Consider the following 17,461-nt stretch of genomic DNA (forward strand, 5'->3'; position numbering starts at 1 on the left):
TAATAGTGGAATTTTTTTGTTTGTTTGTTAAAACCTGGAAAATCTGAAAATTTATAAAGGGATGAATAAATAAAATAAATAAAAACATAGTAGACTTCTGCAGGCAGACAGACTTTTGCAAGATTTGAGGTATTTATTCAGCTGTCATTTAATTTAAGACAATATTGTGTTTACCTTTACAGATTGTCTGAAACTTCTGAAATTTCTATTAGAAAAATTATAATGATAGCGCTGTGAGTCTTTCTGATAACACTTTTCTGCCAAAAGTTCTGTTTAGCGCTTCCCTTATGTCACTGTTCCTGAGGCTATAGATGATGGGATTGAGCATCAGTGTAATGACTGTGTAGGAAAGAGACACAAACTGTTTGTTGTTTGGTGAGAGGCTTGACTTGAGATGTAAATGAATTAAGCAGGTTGTGCAGTAGAAGAGAGTAACAACCATGAGATGAGCAGCACATGTGGAGATCACCCTTTGCCTGCTTTCAGCCAAGGGCATCTGCATAATGGTATAGATGATGCAGATGTAGGAGATGGTGATTAGGATGAATGGCAGCACCATGATCAGCACAATGGCAATGAACACCAGAAGCTCAAAAATGTAGGTATCTGAGCACACCAATTTCAGTACAGGTGAGATGTCACAGAAGAAATGGTTGACTTCATTTGACTTGCAGAAAGATGTTGTAGGGTACCTGTCAGAGGCCTTGGTCTGTGGGGGAAGAAAGACACACAACACACACACTAGGATGATGAGACACACTAGGATGAGACAGAGAGATGTCTACCTGCTCAGCACAGCACGCAGCTTTTTTATTGAGTTCTCTAACTTCTATTTTCCCACACATATAACATAAACATATTCTTACAAAACCACCCAGGAAAGCAGCACCTGCACTCAACCAAACAGCTTTAACCTTGTACTCTTTATAACTCAAGGCTGTGCTTGCTAAGAAGCTCTAATCTCAACTCATATACAGAACTATAAAGCCTCAATCAAAGCAACTGCAAAGTCATCTCCATAGAGTTTGTGCTCCTGCTCACCTTCCTAGAGGGTTCAGAGTAACAAATACTTCTAAGATTCACTCACCTCACCCTGCTCTGGGTATGCTCTGGGTATTTCTCCTGAATATCTTCCATTGTTGTGGTCACAGGAACTTCAGTGAAAGCAATGTCACCCTTAAAGGCAACAAGGGTTGCAGCTACCCCAAAGTGTGGATGATGCAGAACAGGGCTAGAAAGCACAGATGTGTGGCTCTGGGTCTTACTTTGCCTTGTGAAATGGTGCTATTTTATGGTGTATTATTATAATACATGAATAAGTTACACGGACCCAACTAGCTTCTTGGGGGGTGCTGAGGCAAATCCCTTTATTTAATTCAAACAACACCTTTTATATGCATGTCAAAGTAACATGTGACTTTCTTGACCAATTACCATGGGGTATCTTACTGCCCACGTGCCTGGGAGTACATAGGAACTACACCTCGCAGGGTGCTGTTCGGTACCCTTTCCCAAAACCCGACTCTTACACTATTTCCTACAACAGCACTTGGATCTCTTTGTTGCACAGGCTATAGGTCAGAGGATTCAGAGTGGGAGTCCCCAGAGCACACACAGTGCTCGCTGTTTTCATTTTCTTCCCTAAGTAGTGTTAGTTAGCTGGAAATGGGTGCGGATGACAGTGGAGTAAAACAAGTCACCGGCAGCAGGTGTGAGGGGCAGGTGGAGAAGGGGTCTTGAGGGAATTGACGGTACCGATTCCTCAGGCTCTGAACATTCAAGGGACGCAGGTCCCCTTGCTCATCATGGTTACGTAGTGAAGGGGCTGGTAAATGGCCAGGTACAGGTCATAAGACATGACTGTTAATAGCATAAGTTCTGTAGAGCCTGAGAAAGTAAAGGAGTAGAGCTGTGCTGTACAGACCTCAAAGGAGATGCTGTTCTTGCCCAGGATCAGGTTCTCTGACATCTTGGGCAGAACTGAGGAGGCACCTACCAAGTCAAGGATGGCCAGGTTGGAGATGTAAAAGTATATAGAGGTGTGAAGTTGTGAGTGGACAATGGTAGCTATAAGGCCAAGGGAGTTGCTGAGGAGAGCAGTGAGGTACACCAATATACTGTAACATAGAGACTCTGGAGGTGAGGGTTGTCAAAAACACTGTGAAAGATGAATTCAGAGACCTTGCTGAGATTCTGTGGATGCGTTTGCTTGGTGCCCCCTACATAGGAATAAAAATAAAGACATTAGTGCATCCTGGGCATAACATATTCAATTCAATGTGTTGGAGGGAGGCTGAGGTGTGTAATACGGCAAATAGACACCGAGGCAAATCTGGCTGATCAACAGCATTGGCCTGAGACTTCCATACTGAGAGATAAGGAGGTGAGCTGGTGTGGAGCAGAAGCAGATTTGTGGCAGGGCTGCTGAGCACTGAGCTCTTAACTGCAGCACTGTTTTCATAGAACACTGCTTGCTAGGGGAACAGTTATCATACCCTAGTATGTCGTAAGAGAGCAGAATCACCACTAAGTGGTGAAATTCAGCATCTGTCGTGTGCCTAGAAGATGATCTACTCCACCTTGTTATCTAGAGAGAAACGAGGACCTTGAAGAGCCTTCACTGCCTGTAGAAGGAGGCGTGTTGCCTGGTCCAAACACTGACATTAACATCACAGAGATTTGTTTGGATTGAGATACTTACTGCCCATCTTCACAGGCAGCATCCAGTTTCCTCAACATAACCACTGAATTTCATTTTGGATCCTCCAGGGTGTCCTCCTCAGCCTCCAGCTGCAGCTCTAGCGAGGTGCTGGTTTCCCTTAGGTCTGAGACACTTCAAGCTGTCCTACACTGATAACTCACACATCCTAGAGCATCCAAGCAACACCAGATGCCTTCCCATACATGTCCAAGTTGACTCTAGTCACTACAGCCTGTGAAGTGATTCATCTTTCTGATGACTCATCCTCTGAACACTGAGATGAAGACTGTGCCCCTGGTCGGGGTTATTTCGTGTGTTACACAGAGTCAGGCAGAAGTTTTTGCTGCTGCCTTGTTCAAGGTGCTTTCGCGGTTTTTCACTGCTCTTCCTTTTCCTTTTGGACTGCAGTAAAATGTTGATCGCTTGGACATCTTTGGTCATCATGATTTTTTCTGTCAGTGTTTTGAACTGTCAGTGTGGCACACAAAAACTGTGAGATGGTTTAAGCTAAATATTGTGTCTTCCAGGTGCTGGATGTCAGTATCGATGATGTATTGAGGTTGATTGTGTGTTTCTAAAGTGCATAAGAGCACAACTGAAGCATATACTCATTTAGTGAAGATACAACATTTAGGGTTCTTAGAGAATAACAGGTTTTGGTTGGTTTTCCTTGGCAACAGAATTACTAAGGAAGAATATGCATTACAATTCTATTTCTGAGCAAAAACTGCCTTAAGGCCACAAAACTTGAGGTGTTCTGATTTTCAGTCGAGTCCAAAGGATCCATCAATGGCTGGTTGAAGCTGATACCTTCTTCATAGCAATAGATGGGAAAGATCATGGGAAATAATGAAGACAAATATTGAAATCCAGATCTTTTAGCTGTGAAAATAAAGGAGAAAAGGAGAAAAAAAAAGTGAAAGAGTGAAATGAAAGCAGTGCAAATGGGGTGGAAACAAAGTTTCTGCACTCAGTGACCAAATCTTTTAATTTCTCAGAACTGGCTTCTCATCCATACAAGAGAGGTTTACTAAACTTAAGTGAAACACAACTATAGAATAGCTACTCAGAACTCTTTTCAGGTTGGTGATGGATACAAATTTAATTCCAGTAATTCCAATCAAATCTGATTTTTATCTGTTTGGTTCTCTTTTCCTACTGCAAGAAATGAACAGTCTCCTAGGTGTAGAGATAGGAGGCAGAGTTTTAGCTGTGTTTATTCCACACCACCCACGTCACAGCAGAGATGTGGTTTTCAGCAGGAAAAGCCAAGAGCCAGAACCCAGGAGTTTGCCATTTTGGCTGGCTTGCCCCAGCGGAGGGACCGCTGCCCATCGACTCTGGCAGATTCGGTCCCTCTGCTGGTCCTCCCCCCTGTTTTCCACATGACTACAGACCTTCTCTGTGCTGCTGAACTGGCAGCCCCAGTGGAGCACAGCCAGGGGAAGCCATAACTGTTGCTGGAGATGGGAAGACACAACTGCTGCTGCTGCTGCTGCCATCGGAGTCGGCATTTCAGCAGCAGAACTCTTTATTCTGGATGAACTATCTCTCCAGGTTTTGTTTTTTCTTTCTGTCTCTCCTTTGTTTCTGGGCTGGAAAACATAAACGGGCTGGAAAAAAACACACTGGGCACTCTCTTCAGGGAGTGTTTTTGTTTGGTTGGTGGTGGATAACCTTTTTTTGGGTAAACCATTCCCTCTTTTGTACAATCTTTTATTATTGTTGTTATGATTCTTGTGGTTTCCTCAGTAAATTGTGATTCCAATTTATAATCTCTCCGAGTATTTTTCCTCTGCTATGGAAAGGGGGCAGCTTGAGTGGGGTTAATTTCCCCCTCGGGTTTTTAAACCAGCACAACCATTAATTGTGTTGATTTTTGTAGGCTCATGAAAGAAAGAAAGTAGGAAGCAAGGAAGGATGGAAGTGGAAGAGGAGGGGGAAAAAGGCAAGGGAAAGGGGCTGTTACAACCCGCCCCAGAGGGCAACTCAGGTTCTTGTTAATAGATCCCTTGGGGTGGATTAGAGTGAAGTAACACTGAATGATTGGTGTTTCTAAATATATATATATATATCTATCTATTTTATATATATATATATATTTGTTTTAGAAAAAATTGGCTGCAAAGGAAAGCAGTTTTTGGTTATAGTTATCTATAGTAATACAGCAAGATAAAAGCATAAAAATAACACTTAAGAAAATGTGTAATGGAAAAGAAAGAGAAAGAAAGGATAAGAGTAGAAAGATCTCACCACCCAAGGATGCTGCGACAAGGCTTCATTGTTGCAATTTTGATGTCACAGTGATGAAGGTGATGGTCACAGTCTTGACCCATTGGGGATGGGGGAAGCCCATGAATCACAAAATTCTGTGGGTTAATACACACTCAGATTTCGGTGGAACACCCGGGTACCTCCCCTGGCAGGGCAGGGGGGAATTTTACACTCTCTGATGTAACGCTGTGGATCATGTTAAGTCCTCTGGTGAAAGCCCCAGAAATGAGTTGGGGGCGCTTCAGGGGTCTTCGATGGTTCTTCGAAGACATGACAGCTGTCTCACATCAGCATAGTTGAGCCAATTATGCCCCATCAGAAGTGATGAATAATGTGAATGTCCCAATACATTCCCCAGGGTGGGGGCAGTTTTTCAACTGAGCCAGTTGTGAAAGGGATGACAATTGGCATGGTAAAATGTGCTATCCTGCCTCTGCAGGGTCTGCTTCTTGTGAGCCTTCTCCCTTATCTGGCTCAAAACCTAGCCTCCAGTACTGGCTGCTCACCCCCTGTGTCTTACACAGAGCAGAGGTTTCGCCACCATGCACAAAACACTCTCCTCTTTCCCTTTGCAAACCCGGCCCCAGCAAAACACCCCTTGCATGGCTGGTTGTTTTGAGTCATTTGAGCCTCTCACAGGAGTAAATGATTCAAAGTTGACAAGTAGTCACTTAAGACTGAAGATTGAAATGTGAGCAGCTGGAGTTGAATGAAATTTCTACAAGAGACAGCATGGCCCCTAAAGGTACCCAGTCAAATTAAACAAAGGCAGGAGGCTTTATCAGGCTAATTCTGTCCTTGGAGTCACATATCCCTTGATGTTCCCAGATATTTCTTAGAGCTTTTAGGTTAAAAATTGATCACCAGCTGGCTCGGGATGCACAGTTCATAGAGTTAGACATGTAAGACATGACATGCCTATGCCTGAAGGAGTCTCTCCTGTCCCACTTTACAGGCAAGGGAGGGAAAACTGCCAGTCGGAATAGCATTTCAGCTGCTACTGTAAGTGTGTAATTGGTTGGGGACATCCCCTTGCCCTCAGAGGGAGCATAGTTCTGAACCACCATCCCTGACCTGCCTAAAATCAGCTGAAATCAATCCCACCTACAGGGCAATTAGGGCTTTCAAGAGACTCTTCTTAAACCTGGAGTGAGTCATGTGTCAGAGGCAGCTCAGCTGTTCACTTCTTGGGAAAAAAAAAAAAGAGATGCATTGAGGTTGCTGCCTTTTCAGCTGCAGCCAGCTCAACGGAGTTGAACCAAATCTAAAAATTCCTTTTCTTCCTCTCCGTGAGGCAAGGCTTTGGCTGACTTTCTATGGAGTATGCCAGGTACTAATATCAACAGATTGCTCAAGCTGTGGCAGGAGATCATTTGCACTTAAATATAACTTTTAACCTGCAACGTAAGCTGACCGTAGGAATCATCAACCCAACGCTATCCCTGATGTAGGAAAACAAGGGAAATACTTGTATCCAAATTTGCGTGACCCACATTGGAGGAATTGGATGGCAGAACTGTTGCAGGTAGGACACTTCAAACTGTTTATTGTGAATGTATAAAGCAAATACAAGGAAGAACTAAGGCCAAAACTTAAAGGGCCTCAGAGCCACTACGCACGAATTACACAAATTGAGAGTTGTGTCTGAGAGGTGTTCTGCATTAGGAAGTAAAAACTAACCTGTCAGTGAAACAATGACTGCTGTGAGGGACGTTGACTTAAATAAAGAACTAATGCTCAAAGCAATAGTCTAAAACTTTCATATGGGTTCGAAGAGCAGACTCAAGAAGCTTCCGCTTCAGCCACATGGATCTAACAATTGAGAAAACCAGTGTGAATGTGTGCCAGTGGAGAATGCAGGGAGTTTTTTATGTCATTCTCTATCTGTCATGCACAGGCTATATTGGGATATCACTCAAAAGAGTCTTCTTTCATTTCTACGTTAATGGAATCAGTCAAACCCAGAAAGATTCTTTTTGAATACACCAGACCATTAACTGTCTGAGAATTTTAGGAGTTTAGTTACTGTGATTACAAGTTAAAGTTGCCTGTGGCTCCAGGATCTACAGCTTGCACCTTCATGTTCATGTCAAAAAACCCACAGACAAAAGAGGGCAAGTTATAGCCAAAAGAGAAATTAGACCAAGTCAGTCCGAGGAGTGACTGAGTCATGGCAGGGTTGTGTGCTCTGCTCTTGCTTTGACAGCGTGTCCTTGTCTGGGTGCCAGGTCTGTTGAGATGACGTGTCTGAAGGGCACACAACTAACGCCCCCTTTCTCCTGTGTGTCAGGCTAATTTCTTCTTTCTTTCAGTGCGTCGGTTTCCCGTCTCAGACATTACGAGCACACAGAGCTGCCACGGCTGGCCCAGCACTGCCTGAATTTGCCCCTGGCCTTGCACCCACAGCAGAACTTCTCGGGAGAACGGGGAAATGTCACTAATGAAGTGAATGGTGCTGAGCTTCACCCTCTGCACTTTCTTACCGTTCTCTGTGGGCACCTCTCCCTGTAATTTTTCCTTCTTCCTTTGCCTGCCTACAGACAGAATTTGGGTTTGGTTTGCTTTGGTGCTGCCTTCTTTGGTCTGTGGGTGTTTCAGTTGTCAGCTGGGCTTTCCTCCAGTGACAGGAGTTGGCTTAGGTCTTCCCTTCACAGCTTCTGGTTCCTCCATTTGGGGGTGCTTTCCCCAGAGCTGGGCTCTTTGAAGTCTTTCTGTCCCACTGACAGCTGGGGAGTGACGTGAATATGAGCTAAAGCCTCCCACAGCCTGAGCTTCCCTGGCTTTCACCTAAAGTTGAGTTGCTCTAAAGGTAACTTTGGATATCTCGGAGGAAGCTGCCTGCCCTGTCAGTTCCACTCTGTAGAAAAAGCCAGGTCCCAGCAGAGTGCAAGGAGCAATGCCCACTGCTCCCTACGTAGCAAAATGGTTATTCTTTCTTAGGTCTGTGGGCGTTTCAGTTGTCGGCTGGGTGTTCCTCTCAGTGCAGAAAGTGCCTATGGGACCAGCTGGGAGCACAGACCTGACATTTGAGGGGAGCACATATTCTTGGCAATTAACCCTATGCCCAGAATGGAGCCAGCCCTTAAATGCTAACTCCTCATAGTCGAAGGTTTGGTCACTGTCCCAAACAATGCCACTTGGAGAGCGCTGACACTGCACACTCCCACTGCAGTCGTTGCCTTCTTACTTTGCTCAGCTCAGCCTGTTCTACAGTTACACCCTTTGATCCAGCAGCTCTCCAGCAGTTCCCAAGAGACTCTTTGAGTAACTGGCTGAAGCACCGTCATGTGACTACAGCTCTGACAGTCTGTCTGCTTGATTCCTCCCAGATGGAGTCAACAGAGGAAACAGAATCAGGAAACCACACTCTGCTGACTGAATTTGTCCTCTCTGGATTGTCCAGCCGCCCAGAACTGCAGCACTTGCTGTTCTTCACATTCTGCTTAGTTTACACCCTGACTGTCGTTGGGAACCTTCTCATCTGCGTGGTCACGGTGCACCCCACCCTCTGCACGTCCATGTACTTCTTCCTCCGGGTCCTGGCCTTCCTGGATGTTTCCACAGCATCGACTGTTGTCCCCAAGATGCTGGTAAGTTTCCTGTCAGAGGACAGGAGCATCCTCTACATGAGCTGTGCCACGCAGCTCTACTGTGTGATTTTCTTCGGAGCCACTGAATGGTACCTTTTGGCAGCCATGGCCTATGACCGTTACGTGGCCATATGCAACCCCCTGAGATACACTGTCATCATGAATGCCAGAGTTTGCCTTTCCTTGGTCCTGCTGTCCTGCTGCAGTGGCAATGTTGTGTCTGTGGTGCAGACAGCTTGGGTGTTCACGATGCCCTTTTGTGGGCCCAGGAAGATTAACCACTTCTCCTGTGACATTCCCCCGCTCATCCTGCTCTCCTGCACTGACACCTCGCTGTATGAAAAGCAGATGGTTGCAGCCACAGTGCTGGTCATCTTCACTCCATTCTGCCTCATCCTGGTGTCCTATGCCTGCATCATCTCCAGCATCCTGAAGATTTCCTCTGCAGAGAGCAGACACAAGACCTTCTCCACCTGCTCCTCACACCTTATTGTTGTAATATTGTACTGTGCAAGTGGAACCTTGAATTACTTACGACCAAATTCCCGTAATTCACAAGACACTAAGAAAGTTGTTGCTGTCATATACACAACCATAATTCCCATGTTAAACCCCCTGATTTACAGCCTGAGGAATAAAGAAGTGAGAGAAGTACTAATCGTAACTATGGCTGTGTTGGTGAAGAAATAAGTCTGTTCTGGCCCATGAATGTGTGTATTAAAAATCTTATTTCCATTTTTGGTGCGTGTGTAAGGTTCACCAGCTCAGTGGACACAGCAGAATCAAAGAGAAATTTCACATAGTGCAGGGCCAGAGGAAATGGCATGAAGCTGTGTTGGGAAGGATTAGGATAGATACTAGGAAAAGGTTCTTCATCCAGAAGGTGGTCAGACACTGGAACAGGCTCCCCAGGGTGGTGGTCACAGCCCCAACCTTCCAAAGTTCAAGAAACATTTGAACAATACTCTCAGGCCCATGGTGGGATTCTTGGGGTGTCCTGTGCAGGGACACAAGTTGGACTCAATGACTTTTGTGGTTCTCTGCCAATTCAGGAGGTTATGTGATTCTCTGAGTCTAAGAAAGCACCTTGGGATTCATCTCCACTAAGGTAAGTCTTCTGCTGTCAGAAATCAGCATACACCTTAAGAAACCTAAATACAGATTTAATGCAACTGTACCCCACTAGGGATAAATTTCCACATTCTCTGTAGTTGCTGTTTTGGATACAACGATGGGGCCTGTGGATGTAACCCATGGCATACATGAAACTTATGCTTCTTTGCAGTGATACCCTGTGTGGAAGTGCTCTAGATGAGATGAGGTTGTCTAATTTTGAATTTTGAGGTATCTGAGTAGTTTTAGATTATTGCTGAGTCTTCTTGAAAGTCAAAGGAATGTAATGAAGAACTCCAGAAGGAAAGCTGGCCCAGTTCTATGTCTCCCTCTATGATTATATCCTTATGCCATTAGTTATAAAAGCATCCAAGACGACTTATTCCTGGTTCCATACAGGGACTTTTGCATTCCCCTCAGATCAACGGTGTGGGAAAATGTGGTTTCCAGAAAGGAGAAACAGTCAGGAAGCATGGGAGCGAAAAGAATAGCAGAATCCACAGACACGACACGTCTGTGACTCCCATGGGAATAAATTCTGTCACCATGGCATGGGTTTGCAAATGAAAAGTCTCTAAGTATCTGTTTACTGGAAACGGAACTTTCCAAAGGGACAAAGGAATACACAGCATTCTCTCTGTGGATGGAGTTTAGTGACCTGCTATGAGCACAGGTTTCTGTTGGGATAGGGCTGTGAAACCACACGCTGTATTTATATTGGGGTGGCACGGCAAGGGTTGGGGGTGGAAGGGGAGCTGCAGAGGTGTCCTCAGTGAGAAGAGAGCAAGAGGTGCCCCCATGTCAGACAGAGCCAAGACTCCAAGACGGACCCACCACTGCCAAAAACAGAGCCAAAGAGCAATGGTGGTGGTGGCTCTGTGATAACAGACTGACACTGCACAGCAGCTGTGAGAGAGGAGTGAGAAATTGTGAAACATCCCTACAGACACCGAGGTCAGAAAAGAAGGTGGGGGAGAAGGCACCCTAGGGGGCAGGCAAAGAGTCCCTTGACCACCGTGGAGAATCTCAGAATCACAAAATGGTTCAGGTTGGAAGGGGTCACAGTGGGTCATCTGGTCCAGCTCAAGTAGGCTCTTCCTTGAGCACATTGCACAGGATTGAATCCAGACAGTTCTGGAATATCTCCTGCGAGGGAGAATCCACAGCCTCTCTGGGCAATCTCTTCTTCATTTGCTCTCTCTGGATCACAAGCCCCACACAGCTGTGAGCCCGTGCTTTCCAGCTTTGTTCTTTTCCGCTTACTGTGGCAATAGATGTTTATGCATCTTCATACATGTTTTCCTTCTCCTTGGAGCTCAACTGTTTGGCCAAGCTGCTCCCCTGATAGATCTGCTTGTTTTCCTGTGTATCTAAAAGGACCATTTTCATGCTTGAAGGAGATTTGCCTTGAAGACATGTTGAGCTCTCTTGTGCTCCTTTGCCCTTTACAGAATATACCTGTGGGATCTCCTCTACTGTTTCCTTGCCAGGATGGGAGGCTGACATCATCCTGGGATCTGTCAAGCAGGAGACCAGCCAGGAAATCTAGGGATGTGATTAGTGTGCTTTACTCAGTACTCACCTGACCACACCTACAATGCTGCATCCTATCTTGGGCTCCATAAGAGAAGGAAAATGGGGATATACTGGACTGACATGCCAGGAAGGAGGTTGGGGCTTGAGGACAAAGCCTACAATAGGAATCTTTCCCACAAGTTCCCAGTTGGCCCACTGCCCACCCATAGAATTGCTGCTCCTTCACATAGAAGGAAACCCCTTCCCTCTGTCCCTGCCTGTCTTTCCTGTACATCCCTCATGTGGCACAAAATCGGTCAAATGAAGAGCTCAGGTACTCCAGGGACATCAGGGTTGTGCTTGCAGAGCTCTGGCAAGCTTCTGTTTGTGTGTAGCCATGTGCAGAGAGCCCAGTTTTATGCTGTTTCGTCTTTCTTGAGCGTCTCCCCCCCTCATTCCCCTGCCCCATGGATTCAGCACACAGAGCCCTGTGCCCCTTCCAAGGTCACTTTGAGCATTTTGCTCCACATTTACTCCCCCTGCAACATGTTCAAGAAAAAAAGTTAATTTTGCAGGCACTTATAACATTTTGGAAAAGCTAATTAGAGACCATAAATGGTTTTTCTCTTTCAGACTGGATATGCCCTACAGCAATAGGATGAATTCTCTTGTGCAGATGGGTGAATCCCTGACTGAGAAGAAAAGTAGGGACCTAGAAGACTTAAGTATTCATCTAGCCAACTCAGTTTTGAGATCTAGAATTGTCCATTTAGATCCAGACTAATCATGTTGCACTCCTTTTATTAGCAGAAGTGTTTATTTTATTAGCAATGAAAGAGGGTTTTGCAGTCCATCCTCAGGCAGGACATTTACAGGAGGTCACAGGAATCCACTCTGATGTTTTCTCTCCAGTAATCAAGGGAGATTGTCTCCTATGAAAAACATCCTACAGTGGGAGGCTGATTCTTAAATGTGTGTTTATCATGTTTTGAGATGCCCTAAGGTTGCTAATATATTTACATGAAGCTGCTGATTACCTGCCACTTTCTGAAAGTCCAAGAGGGGAAGTACATCTCAATTGGCACTTTCTAACTCCATTTAGGCACCAGGATCCCATTAGCAAAGGCTGAAGTCACACCCCATAACAGGTGATATTAGCAGCTCTGACTGCTGTTGGGAGAAATACATTGAAAGGTCCATGTTGGATCACTGCAGACACGTTTGGACTCCTGTTTCTATCTCTACATATTTCTGGGGTAAAAATCTGCTACACTGGATCTTCATCATGGAGATTATGGGATCTCATCATACATATATATAGGTATGTATGTATAAATATGAACATGAACATATATTAAAATAATTATAGGAAATATGAGCAGTGTTTATATACACATATATAGAGAGAGATATGCATATAAAACTTCTATGTAATACACATATATAAATCATATGTGGACTAGACATATATATGTGATACATATAGTATGTATGTGCATACACGTGTATTTCATATATGGAACTGTGATTACTGAAGGATTTGTTTCTGACAGTTTGGTACATGATGTGGGATTTGTGAACTTTGTCTTCAGTGAGCAAAACATGTTTAGGGTAGCTGTGAAATTCAGATGGTGGAGAGACTACAGAGCAGACCTTCAAGTCTCAACCAAAATCCCTGACTTTCTCTTCAGAGTTTTCACCAACACACTGGAAAGAAAATGTTTAACCAAAGCACTGTGGCTGAGTTCCTTCTCATGGGATTCTCTGACACTCGAGAACTGCAGATATTCCACTTTATGTTATTTCTGACTGCCATGGTGGGAAACTTTCTCATTATTGTGGTTATAGCTGCCAGTAATCACCTTCACACCCCCATGTACTTCTTCTTGCTGAATTTGTCCATCTTAGACCTTTCAACCATCTCTGTCACCCTCCCAAAGTCCATGGCCAGTTTTCTATGGAATAGAATCTATGGAATACCATCTCCTATTCCATCTCCTATTCCGGCTGTGTTGCCCAAGTCTTTTTCTTCCATGTTTTTGGTGCTGCTGAACTTGATTTACTGACTGTCATGGCATATGATCATTATATTGCCATCTGCAGACCTCTTTACTACAATATCATCACGAAGGGGAGCACTTGCAGCCTCATGGCAGCCAGTGCATGGCTCAGCTGTGTCCCTTACTCTGCTCTCCACACTGGGAACATCTTTTCTTTAACCTTCTGCAAGTCCAACATTATTGCACAGTTCTTTTGTGAAGCTCCATAGCTTCTCAAGCTTTCCTGTTCTCATTCATATTTTAGTGAAGTTGGGGTTCTTACATTTAGGTTTTTTTTAGTTGCCCTCTGTTTTGTTTTTATAAGTATGTCTTATATTCAGATTTTCACTGTGGTTTTGCGAATTCCTGTCAAGGAAATCCAGCATAAAGCGTTTTCAACCTGCATCCCCCATCTCATTGTGGTCTCTATGTTTGTTAGCACTGGTTCTTTTGCCTACCTTAAGCCTGTCTCTAACTCCCAATCAGCTCCAGATCTCACAGTTTCTCTTTTCTATTCTGTGTTGCCACCAGTGATAAATCCAGTCATTTACACCATGAGGAACAATGACATCAAAGCTGCCATGCAAAAATTAACAGGCTGCAGATTATTATACAGAAATAAATAGGGTTTTTATCAGGCTTCCTCTGTGTTCCAGGAAATGAGCACTTCATGAGCAAAGGTTCAAGGGTAAGTCCTATGAGGAGCACCTGAGAGAGCTGGGGTTTTCTAGCCTGGAGAAAAGTAGGCTCAAAGGAGATCTTATCCCTATATACAAATACATGAAAGGAGGTTGTAACAAGGTGTCTATTCTCCCAGGCAACAAGTGATAGAATGTGAAGAAATAACCTTAAGTTGCACCGGGGGAGGTTCAGGTTGGACATTAGGAGGAATTTCTTCATGGAAAGGGTGGTCAGGCATTGGAAGAGGCTTCCCAGGGAGGAGGTAGAGTCACCATCCCTAGAAGTGTTCAAGAAATGAAGGGACGTGGCACTTAGTGCCATGGTCCAGTTGAGTGCCATGGTCTAGCTGATAAGGCAACTGGATTTGTCAAAGGTTGGACTCGATGATCTCAGAATCATTTCCAAACAAAATGATTCCGTGATTCTGTGGTTAATTTTCCAGTAGCAAACAGTTTATATCACTGGAATAAGAGGAAAATATTGACCTATTTTTGAAGAAGATTTTGTAAAGATTTCATTATACATGCAACTTTGACCCGCTGATGGCAGCAACTTTCACAGAACAATATATGGAATGGAACAGAACAAATCCAGGGTAATGCTCACAAACCCTTTGTGCATGCCTGCCTGCCTATGTCTCTATCTCACCTTCCCTTTGCTTTATATATGCTTATAGAATATAATTTATAATTGGGCTCTTTTATAAAAGGGACACACCTCAATGTGTGTGTATGTGTGAGAATCACGGAATGACAGGATCCCAGAATGGGTCAGGCTGGAAGGGACCACAGTGGGTCATCTGGTCCCATCTCGCTGCTCAAGCAGGGTCAACCCAGAGAACCTGGCACAGGATTGTGTCCAGATGGTTCTGAAATATCTCTAGTGAGGAAGACTCCACAACCTCTCTGGGAAATCTGTTCCAGTGTTCAGTCACCTGCACAGTTGTATTGGGTCTGGCTGAGCTGGAGCTCATTTCCCCACAGCAGCCCTCACAATGCTGTGCGTTGCATTGGCAGCTGGAAGAGTGTTGATAACACACCAGTGTTTTGGCCACTGCTGAGCACAGCACCAGCACTGGGACATTCCTTCCTTAGTTGAGGGCAAGATCCTGGGAGGGGACCCAAGTAGGCCAGCTGACCCAAACTGACCAAAGGGACATTCCAGACCATGTGACATCAGCTCAGCTATAAAAGCTGAGGCACGGAGCAGGAGAGGGGCATTCATTGTCTCCAATGGCTGCCTGCTGAGGAACCATCACACATCCCCAAGCCCTGCTCCTCAGGAGTGGCCGACCATGGCTGCTCATGGGAAGCAGAGAACAAACCCTGCTATCTTTTGCTTCTGCGCGCGCAAGCTTCGCATTACTTTTTTGCTTTAAATAAACTGCCTTATCCCAACCCACGAGTTGTTTCTTTTCCCACCTTACTCTCTCCTCTGCCCTGTTGGGAAGGGGAGTGATAGAGCGGCTGGGTGGGCACCTGGTGTCCAGCCAAGCTCAACCCACCACAACAGTAAAGAAGTTCTTCCTCATATTCAGGTGGAACTTCCTGTGCATCAGTTTCTACCCATGGCCTTTTGTCCTATTGCTCAGCACCCCTAAGCAGAGCCTTGTCCCTCCTCCCTTCAGACCCTGACAGATATTGTTGAGGTTCCCTCTCAGTCATCTCTCGAGGCTGAACAGGCCCAGCTCCCTCAGCCTGCCCTCATAACAAAGATGCTCCAGTCCCTTAACCATCTCCACAGCCTCCACTGGACCTGCTCCAGGAGCACCATGTCTCTCTTGTGCTGAGGAGCCCAGAACTGGACACAATGCTCCAGATGTGCCTCACCAGGGCTGAGTAGAGGGTCAGGATCACCTCCTTGACCTGCTGGCAATGCTCTTCCTAATGCACCCAGCATCTCATTGGTCTTCTTGGCCCCCAGGGCACACGACTGGTTCACAAGCAGCTTGTGAGAACCCCGAGGTCCTTCCCCAAAATGCTGCTTTCCAACAGGTCACGCCCAGCCTGTAGCGGTGCCTGGGATTGTTCCTTCTCAGCTTCAGGACCCTGCATTTGCCCTTGATGAATCTCAGAAGGCTCCTCTCTGCCCATCTCTCCAACCTGTTGAGGTTCCTCTGAAGGGCTGCGCAGCCCTCTGGGTTAATGGCCACTCCTCCTAGTTTTGTATCATCAGTAAACTTGCTGAGGATGCATCTGCCCCTTCATCCAAACCAGTGATAAATAAATTAAACAATACTGGGCCCAGTATTGAACTTCCAGAAACTGCCCAATAGGTCATGATGTTTATTTGAAAATACTAGGAGAAACGCAGAGAAGGGTTTTGGTGGTGTCCATTTAGATATGTCTCCACTGGAGTTTTTGCTTTATTACATCAGGTCCATTACATGCTATGGCAATTAGAGTGCATGATGTGCATCTTTATTATCATCACTTTAAAGCTAAATAAATGTTCGTTCACATTATCTGCTTTGTACTGTAAATTACCCATATAATTGCACGTTGTTCTTTTCCAAAGTAAATTATCATTGCTTTCCATTTCCTCCCAGCCTCACCCCCAAACCTTTACATATTGGAATCACTGTGTCCTGATTTTGAGCAGTTGAATTATTGTTGTTTGTTGGAAATTCCAAAAGTTTGGTGTGAGATTCTAAACACCAAATACTATTTTTGCTTTCAGATCCAATAACCCCATGAGAAGAAATACCTATTTATCATCTTTGACTATGCATGGAGCGTGAAGGGTAACTTAAGTGTGAGATTGAACTACACAAAAAATCTCCATGAAAAGTGTAGATGTAGAAAAGTAACCATTGTTAAAATATGGTGAATTTTTTTAGGGTTTGACCTTGCCTAGCTGCCAGGCACCTACATAGCTGCTCCCTCACTCGTTTTCTTCAATAGGACATGAAGAAAAATAAATGAAAAAGGTTGTGAGGTAAGAAAAAGATATGGTATTTGCTTAGCAATTACTGTCACAGGCAAAACAAACTCAACTCGGGGAAGACTGATATAATTTACTGACAATTAAAAATAGAGTAGAAGGGTGAGAAATAAAAGCAAAAACTAAAACACCCTTCCCCCATGTCCCCTTATTCCCAGGCGCAGCTTCACTTCTCTACTGACTTCCTTTGCTCCCCAGCCCTGCCATCTGTACAGGGAGGATGGCAGACTGGGGCCTCTTGTTGCAAAGCAATTTAAATTTTAGTAGTAGAATGGCTAAGGCTTAGTAGGAGAGTAGGCCTAGAAAAGCAACACTCCAAAGAAGTAAGTTAGTAACCTTGTTTGTGTGCTGAAAAAGTGGAAACCATAATCAAAGGATCTAGTCAAGCATGTATATAATGATTTGTTACCTAGGATATAGTAATTTGTTACCTAAGATGAAGTAAGGGTCTGTTAAACAGTTTCTAGGGGTAAGACAACTTAAGCAGATTTATGATTAGAGTAGATGATTATTAATTGTTATCAGTATGGAGCATGAGCTTGTTTGTAACTGCACCTGGTTTGCTGTGAGCTTGTTTGTAACTGCACCTGGTTTGCTGTGGAAAC

At 44.7% G+C, this 17,461-nt stretch overlaps 2 protein-coding genes and 1 pseudogene across 2 annotated transcripts; 2 read left to right on the forward strand and 1 right to left on the reverse strand.

The window, feature by feature from the left end:
• Nucleotides 1-217: 217 nt before the first annotated feature.
• On the reverse strand, nt 218-2,739 carry LOC120323961 (olfactory receptor 10A5-like). Its single transcript, XM_039384958.1, has 4 exons — nt 2,702-2,739; nt 1,814-2,117; nt 1,093-1,176; nt 218-709 (listed from the first exon to the last, which is right to left on the reverse strand). Exons 1-4 carry the CDS (start codon nt 2,737-2,739, stop codon nt 218-220), a joined length of 918 nt encoding a protein of 305 aa, XP_039240892.1.
• Nucleotides 2,740-6,440: 3,701 nt separating this feature from the next.
• Nucleotides 6,441-9,255, forward strand: LOC113989787 (olfactory receptor 10A7-like). Its single transcript, XM_039384964.1, has 2 exons — nt 6,441-6,500; nt 8,305-9,255. Exons 1-2 carry the CDS (start codon nt 6,483-6,485, stop codon nt 9,253-9,255), a joined length of 969 nt encoding a protein of 322 aa, XP_039240898.1. The 5' UTR covers nt 6,441-6,482.
• A 3,656-nt stretch (nt 9,256-12,911) lies between these two features.
• Nucleotides 12,912-15,925, forward strand: LOC113989780 (annotated as a pseudogene).
• Nucleotides 15,926-17,461: the final 1,536 nt, after the last annotated feature.

Source organism: Pipra filicauda, unplaced genomic scaffold (genome assembly GCF_003945595.2).
Source record: "Pipra filicauda isolate LSUMZ 115617 unplaced genomic scaffold, ASM394559v2 scaffold388_size762695_pilon, whole genome shotgun sequence".
NCBI classification, from domain to species: Eukaryota; Metazoa; Chordata; class Aves; order Passeriformes; family Pipridae; genus Pipra; species Pipra filicauda.